The sequence below is a fragment of the Coffea arabica genome, chromosome 6c (assembly GCF_036785885.1).
Source record: "Coffea arabica cultivar ET-39 chromosome 6c, Coffea Arabica ET-39 HiFi, whole genome shotgun sequence".
In the NCBI taxonomy this organism is placed as follows: Eukaryota; Viridiplantae; Streptophyta; class Magnoliopsida; order Gentianales; family Rubiaceae; genus Coffea; species Coffea arabica.
Window position 1 is genome coordinate 33,824,026 of NC_092320.1, and position 8,092 is coordinate 33,832,117.

An 8,092-nucleotide genomic window follows, 5' to 3' on the forward strand; every position below is an offset into this window, starting at 1 on the left:
TGTAAAAACATATCCAAATATAAGAGGAATAGTAAATGTGAATATGTGCAATTGTGAATTCACATGATAAATTAGAGAAATTTAAATGTGCAAACAAGTGTTTATTCTGCATCCATTAAAAAAATTTCTACTTAGTTAATATGGAATAAAATTTTTTTTTTACAATTCTGTTATCCAAAGTTTGGAAATAGAAATCACAAATTATGGTAAAGAAAAAGTGCTTTGAGTCACTCAAGATGCACAACAGAACGGTAAGACTCACTTCCGGATCCTTATCCACAATTGAGATCCTGTAGCTCTTAGCCTCTTACTAAAAAAGGGCAAAACAAAATGGACAAAAGCAATCCTACCGTTTCGATAAAAAAAAAATCCCAGATTTACTCCTTTATTCCTCTAGATAAGCGGTAAGAATGAAAAGGAAGTGAATTAGAAGAAAACAAAGTAATGGAAAGATGAGGTGTCTTTTCAGTTTTCACTTGTAAATATTACATTTCTCGTCGATGGAAATGTGAAGAAATGTGATATCCAACGTGGATCTAAGGAAGCGGTGGCGAAGAGCTTAGCAAACAAGTAGCACATTCGCTCAAAATTTGGGACAGCCAATATGAACCATAAATTATCCCTTTCTTTATGAAGTGATGGCCCATGTTTTCATGCAACAAATCAGGGCTTTTTGATGGGGATGTGCTGGCTTGTTCCTTTTCTTGCATATTATCTGCCTTCAAGAAGTAAACAATATATATATAGATACAGATATATATATATATATATATATATATATATATGCTGCAATGTTTATGTGTAATTTAGAAACAAGTACATTGAAATAATGGGGTAGTTGCCTCCGCTACAAGCATGAAACATTGGGAAGCTTTGCTTTTAATAGAAAGCAAGCCAATGGCCAAAGCAACTCATGGGAAGTTTTCTTTTGTTTCCATAGCCGATCTGAAATTATTCCGATTCCCCAATAAAATGCTGTATATGGACACTAAATGAAAATGATTCCAAGGAAGAACTTGAATTGAGTTTATGCATTATGAAACAGGCATGGGAAAATAATAACAAAAAATTTAAAAAAAAATAAAGGGAACTATAAAGCAACAGATACGATATCGGTTATATCTCCTTATTAGCATCTTATTAGTCTCGTGATGATGTCCTTACCGTATTTGTTATATCTCCTTATTAGTCTCGTGATGATGTCCATTTACAACATAAAGTTGAATGAACAAACGAACTTTACTGAAATGATTATAGCTATATCGTCCTTAAAGTTTAGGCCTCCAGCAATGTAATTATAGAGTTAGTTCCAGTGACAACAGATATAGTCTTTAATGCTTCTAAATTTGACTGATATGTTCCCAAAAGACCAAAAGTTTTAGGAAAACTAATCTAATAACGTTTTTAATTTTGACAAAGCATTGGACCTTTTGAAGAAATTTGGCGAATTATTAATAGTGATAGACTTGTGAATGCTAATTAGGATACTAAAATTAAAACATAAAATAATCTACACAAATCACTTTCCACTTTAATGAAGAAAAGTCAAGTATACTTTAAAATTTTGCAAATTGATTTTAAGAGTTAAATGCTTTCCTTAAACTACCTAGGGAATCCACAAAACCATTTCAATTGTTCACTTTTGATCCATCATCTATTTCAAGTGTCAAAATTGATACCTTAACAATAAAAAGTGTTAAAGTTTGAGTTAATTTGTCCATCTCCACTGTTAAAACTAATACACATAAGGTTAAAATTCAACGGATCCGATGGGGGAAATGGGGTGAAGGATCAACCTTTGATGCTTTTCATTATTGAGGGGCCAATTTATGATTTTGAATAAATGAGAGGTCAACAGTTGACAAATAAAATAATTTACGAGCTCCTTACTAATTTACTTTTTTTTCTTTTGTAAGTGAGAAGACTTGAACCCATGATCTTTTACTTTACTTACAACTCCTCTCACTTTATTACCTAACCTAACCCAACCCAACCCTCTCCCTATGAATTTACCTTTAAAAAGGGAAAAAAAAAAAAGGAGATCTATATGGTGATTCGAACATGTGACCTATTGGTTATAAGTAAAGCGTATTACTAGTTAGGTTGTGCTTTGTTGTCCCCCTATGAATTTACCTTGCCAATATCAATGTTTACATTACTTGTCATGTGATTGTCACCGTTAGTGATTACATAAATTTAGTAAGTTAATATTTTTCTGGTTGAAATTGAGAACAACTAGGACCCAATTTCGTCAATTTTCAATTTCTTTGTGTGAATTGGAAAAATCAGAACAAAACTATTCTTTTTCTCCCCTAAGATTTTAGGGACTATTTTGGTACAGTACCCAAATTTTAGGGACTGATATTGCATTTCTCCATTAAACACAGTTAAAATATTAGAGAAGAAAGCTTGATGGACTGTTCCCAAATGCGATAAGGTACACAATTATTGTACAAGCTGAAGTGTGTGGACTCCAAAAGCAAGAGAAATCGTGTCAATTGAGGATTCAATGAAGGAAGAAGAGAATATTCCTGTGGCAGCACTCCCAGAAATTCTGGGATATGAATAAATAACTGAAGCAAATTTAAGAACTAAGTTTCGTTTGACAGAAGTACAAGCATTGAGCATTATACACAAAAAATAAGTGAATAAAAGAAACTATAACCATCACATCATACATATTTGTATCTGTATTTGTCTGAGTCTTTTGCTAATTTTTGACATGGTGATAGGAATATACCCTACGCATCAGGTGAGCGAAGAATTCGTCTTTCCCCTAGAATTTTGACAACACTGAGAATTATTGAATGCATATGATCCCTACAAGGATGTCACCACTTGGTCCTTCCTTTTTTTTTAACCCTTTGATTCTAAAGTTCGGAATACAACATTTGGAAAAAAAAGTATTTCGACAGATTTTGATAAAAAAAAATTGGTTTTGTTTGGATTGCTATTTTTTTAGTAAAGTATTTTCCATTTTCTGGTAATATTTCTTTTACTAATTTCCAATTGCATTTTTTTGCCTCGCACACATCATACCTTAAAAGAGTTTCACAATATATTTTTTTCCAAAAACTCTCCAAAATATGCTATTGGACACAATTGGGGGAAAAATGCTTGGAATCTTTCTTAAACACGTTTCGTATTTTTGTCTCATATCACCATATCAAAAGAACTGCTGAAATAAAATCTTTTTATATGCAATTCAATCCAAATGGACTCAACAGATTCTTTTTTTCCCCCTTTCTGTTTTCTTTTTGCCATGGAGAATAATTAAGTTCAAAGTGCGGCACAAAACATCACATGTTAGAACCCGAAAATGGGGCAGACAACTGTCATTCTTGTAGTCCAAGCTTGGAACTTGAAAAGACTACTATGTTGAAATCCAAAAATTTGCTGTAATTATTCAAACAAGCAATCCATAAAAACCAACTACATATAATTGTTCATACATCAATCACTACAGAAACTCAAAGAATAGCAGAAATGTACAACAGAGATAACTCTTCAAGAGGATTTTCAAGAAGTAATCTATCATCAATGAACTAAAATGCTGTCTAAGATGTCCTAAAAATAACCAATCTGTACAAGACTACGTGCTACTCCAATTCAAACCGTCATGGACCATACCTTTTTGAACTAACTATCGTTACTACCAGTGGAAGAGAAGATCAGACTAATCAATTACAGTTGCAGATTGATTAAAATAAACTGTCTGCAATCTGCACTTTCTGTTATGCCGATGATTAATTATTCTTCAGTAGTGAAATCAGTAATATTCCACAAGGAATCCAAGTCAGACATATTGGGATCAACTGAGATGCCTTCAAGATCTTTCATGCACTTGTCACTTTCGACATTTATCTTGGATACAACAGATGATATTTCAGGTGCCATATCATTACTAATTCCAGTATCTTGCGAAGGGCTGACCATGGAGTTGGTAGAGGAGAATTGTTCCATTTTGCACTGCTTCCCGGGGTCCGAAATTCCTTGCTGGTTTGGCGCCGAAAGAGTAGTGGAATTAGCTTGATGATCAGGAGTAGCTTCGAAGCCTGAGAATGACGAGTAGCTTTCGTTCTGGTAACCGTGAAAGTTTGCAGCAGGAACTGAAATTGGGGGGCGGAAAAAGGAGCTTGGATCATGGTTACTAGAACCAGCTTCATAGGAAGTTTTGAAAGCATAGTTGTAGGAGGGCATGAGGAAGGTGTTAAGGTCTTGTTGCATTTGTAACGTAGAATTATTCAAGTTTGTGGAAAAGTAGGAGGGAAGGGTTCCATGATCTGATGATTTTCCTGAAGAAGTTGTTGCACCTTTGAATTCTTGATCTTCCTCGTGCGAAAAGCTTGAAATACCAGGTCTATTACTGGAGTTCGGGATGTCCATTAATGGTGGGAGTGATGAAGGGCTATCAAGAAGATGATCCAGAAAAGAATCAGCCCTTGTAAGATCTCTCAATGGACTTCTTCTGATTCCTACATTCTTGTGAAATACTCTACACACAACCCACTCATCCTGCATTAATAAATAATAATTGCCACAGAAAAGGGTCAAATAATTGTGGAATCTTTCATCCTTCTCAGCAACAAAAAAGCTAGCTAAAAATTGAAGGATAAACAATGAAAATAAGGAAAAAATAAATTTATCAAAAAGCCTATAACTTTTCAAGATAGAGAAAAGCAACCTACCTTTGCTCCTTTAGGGAAGTTGTAATAAGAAAATCTGCCTTCAAGTCTATATTCATGCATGACCCAATTAGTCTTTTCCCCTTTAGGAGCTCGTCCTCTGTAGAAAACAAGGGTCTTCTTCATTCCAACAAGGCAACCTTTTCCCTTGTAGATCTCCTTATCTTTTCCAGTAGCCTTCCAATAACCTGATCCTGTTGCTCTATTAGTTCTCATCCCTGTTGGGTACTTCCTATCCCTCTGGCAGAAGAAGAAGTGTTCTTTTTCTCCCATCTTAGCTTTCTCTGGTTCCCCAAAAAAATAAATAAATAAATAAATAAATAAAAAGCACCTTATTGGCTAGTATCGGAAAAGAAGATCCAAGAGAATAATAATATTTCATCAAGAGGAATCAAGAAAAGCTTACTTGGTAAATCCCAGGGTTCGCACTTGTTCATATCGACTTCTGCAATAGCTATAGCACCGAAATTCTTGTCCACCACTTTTTTAGTTAAATAGTGAGTTATGATCTCTTCATCAGTGGGATGAAATCTAAAACCCGGTGGCAAATCCATGAGATCATCTTCTTCATTTAGCACAACTGGAACTCCTTCCATATCTGGTCTAATGCGGATGCAGCAGAATAAAGCCGTCTAATTTGCTTGTTTAACTAGTTCAAAAACTAGCAAATAATGCAATCCTTGGGACAAGAAATATTTTATATACACAAAAAATTAAATGAATAAGAAGAACCTCTGCTGTATTTATCTATTTAATGGAGATTGTTTTCAAGGAGGCAAATGAGAAACTAGAGCAAAGGCAAGAGGAATATCTTATATAGAAAGAAGGCTTCAAACTTGGGACTCTGAAGATCCGTAAGATGCAAGGAATTTCTCAAGGAAGCCTCGTGGTTCTTGTCCTTTTTAAGCTTTTTTTAATCAGTGTTTTCTACTGTGTATTTTCGTTGGCATACTATGCACAACTGAAACGTTTGACAACGGATGTGAAACCAAGAAATGGTAAAAGCCACATAAAAAGTACTAATTGAAAAGCCAAAAAGAATAAAATATTACACAACTTACTCTAGTTTTGTCATAATTATACAAATATCCTTACTTTTTAGATTGTAATAATATTGCAGTAATATCCTTTGTCAATATTAAGCATTTTTTGAACACTTTTCTTTTGAGAAGAAGAGGAAGAGCAGGCCCTCTTTGGACTGCAAGTTTTTTAAGTTTGCACAGAAAAATACATTTTATCAATATATGAAATAAAAAAAATAATTAAAAAATATGTACAAAGAAATTCTCTGCGTAAGCAAAATTCAGGGAGATCTTTGCAACATTAACAAACTTTCAAGGAGGTCAAAGTAATTAATGTACTTTAAACGGGAAAAAATGTAAAATTGCATTCTAGGCTGGAAGGTAGGAAATTGATGGGGCCTCGAGTCTAATCGCATTAAAGTATATTATCTGGATAAACCTAATTTTCCAGCAACTTTAAGCTCTTTTTCCGTCTCTATTAAATTTGTCAAGAAACTATACAGAAAGTCTCTGTTCAACGCTTTCAAGTGTTATTTATGGATGAAGTTAATGCATCTTTTTCACTGAAAGAATTATAGATCGGAAGTCGTTTTCGTCCAGCGCCTTAGCTCATATACTTCCAAACGAACTCGATTATTATATCAAAATACAGGCAGCAGAATCAGTGCTAATCTCTTTTTTAATGTTGCCCTTTCTTTTTAATAAAAAGTTGGGCAAATCTTTTGTATTGGCTTCACTCGGCTTAAAAGTAGTTTAATCTATAAAAACATTCTTGTTTTCTAATCTTCTGAGTCATTCTATAAACATTTTAGCACACGTATGTGACTGTAAACTGTTTACATCAAATTTAAAAGTGGTTAATTTTTGGTAAAATAATAAATTATAGATTAATCCAAACTCAGAACATTTTACTCTCAAATATTCCACTTTCAAATCTGCTGTTTGCCCTATCATAGTTCTTTTTTTTTTTTTTTGGTGAATTAAATATGGAATCAATCCATGATAACAAAGAATTTATATTTGTCCTATCTTTGTCTCTCCCTTTTTTTTTTTTTTTGTTTTTGTGGGGGGGGGGGGGGAGGTATTTGTGTGACTCGGTAAGAATGTATAGAATATTTGTCAAATGAAGAAATGAAAATGCTTTTCTAATCAAGAGAATGTTTCCTCACTAGTCACAACAGCCTTCATATGCTTGTATATTAGGCAGCCAATAGAATATAAGACCAGTCTAATCTTGAAGCTGCGTCCGAAATTACTAGGAAATTTTCATGATCAGATCATACACTATACTCGCACGTATTGATTGCTTTCTCTGAAATTTGAACTTCTTAATCGAATAATTACTGCGCAATTTTTGAAAAACTCATTCTACCCTCCTCTTTTAAAATTCCTCAAGCGTAAACTTCTTCCTTCTAGCTTTCAATTTGAAACAGTCCTATATCAGATCATGTTTGCTAAAATCATGCACAGATTATCTATTTGACGGCAGTGATCAATCTGAATAGAAAATATCTTACCTTCCAAATGTTATCTTTGTTGATTTTTAGATCTATTGTATCTGTAGATTTTTAAATCTTGTTGTATGTATTTCATGTTTAATATATTTTTGCCTTTTAGTGTAAATTTATTTCAATGAAGTTGCCTTGTTTATTAATAAAAAATTTATCAGTGGTAAAATTTTAAAAAAAAAGAAAAAAAAAAAGAAATCTCGGAAATAACAGAAGGAGTTGGACAGCCAAATTTAGAGGCCTCAACACGCATAAACGTGCAAGATAACGACTCAAACACACCATGTACTAAATTGAAAATGGGATTGCGGTTTCTTATGTGCTTGACACATAGAAATAAATACTCTATGGTAACAGCACATCAGATGGATCGGATAACTGTGAATTTTCTAGATATTCAACAATTTGTATGATCTCAGACATTGATAAGAATAAATTTGTTAGAATGGAATTTTTGTTTCCTTTGAAGTATGTATATAAAATAGTCTACCTTTTATTTATCCAGTCCATTTACTTCCTTGTAATTGATAAAGTCCATTCGCTTATTACTGCATAATTTTTAAATATTTTGTACAGCAGACATGAGGATTTTGGAAGATATACACATGGCTGTGTGTGCATCTCATAGTTATTTGTCAAATGCTTGCACAATTTGATTTTTTCTTGTTGACCGGTTTGGTGTATAATCTTGAACAGTTGATGTTCAAGCGAGGAATGACATATTTCGAGGTAGGAAAGTATTAAATTCTAATTGAGCTGTTGAACAGAAGTAACCCAAAAGCTGATTGCTAACCAGTTGAGATCCAAATCCAATTAAAGGAAGAATTTCACTACTGTCTTTCTTGATTGATATTATTTTGCTTGTATGATAAACATA

The 8,092-nt window shown here is 33.4% G+C and overlaps 1 protein-coding gene across 1 annotated transcript; it reads right to left on the reverse strand.

Annotated features, from left to right (window-relative positions):
• Positions 1–3,378: 3,378 nt before the first annotated feature.
• On the reverse strand, positions 3,379–5,418 carry LOC113692267 (NAC domain-containing protein 92-like). Its single transcript, XM_027210654.2, has 3 exons — positions 5,092–5,418; positions 4,689–4,969; positions 3,379–4,515 (listed from the first exon to the last, which is right to left on the reverse strand). Exons 1-3 carry the CDS (start codon positions 5,279–5,281, stop codon positions 3,751–3,753), a joined length of 1,236 nt encoding a protein of 411 aa, XP_027066455.1. The 5' UTR covers positions 5,282–5,418; the 3' UTR covers positions 3,379–3,750.
• Between the last annotated feature and the right edge of the window lie 2,674 nt (positions 5,419–8,092).

Bases quoted from the DNA above. Each gene is read 5' to 3' on its own strand.
- LOC113692267 (XM_027210654.2), bottom strand. From the start codon at position 5,281: ATGGAAGGAGTTCCAGTTGTGCTAAATGAAGAAGATGATCTCATGGAT. The intron at 4,970-5,091 runs GTAAGCTTTTCT...TTGGGGAACCAG, and splicing joins CGAACCCTGGGATTTACCAA to AGAAAGCTAAGATGGGAGAA. The intron at 4,516-4,688 runs GTAGGTTGCTTT...TTATTAATGCAG, and splicing joins ACTTCCCTAAAGGAGCAAAG to GATGAGTGGGTTGTGTGTAG.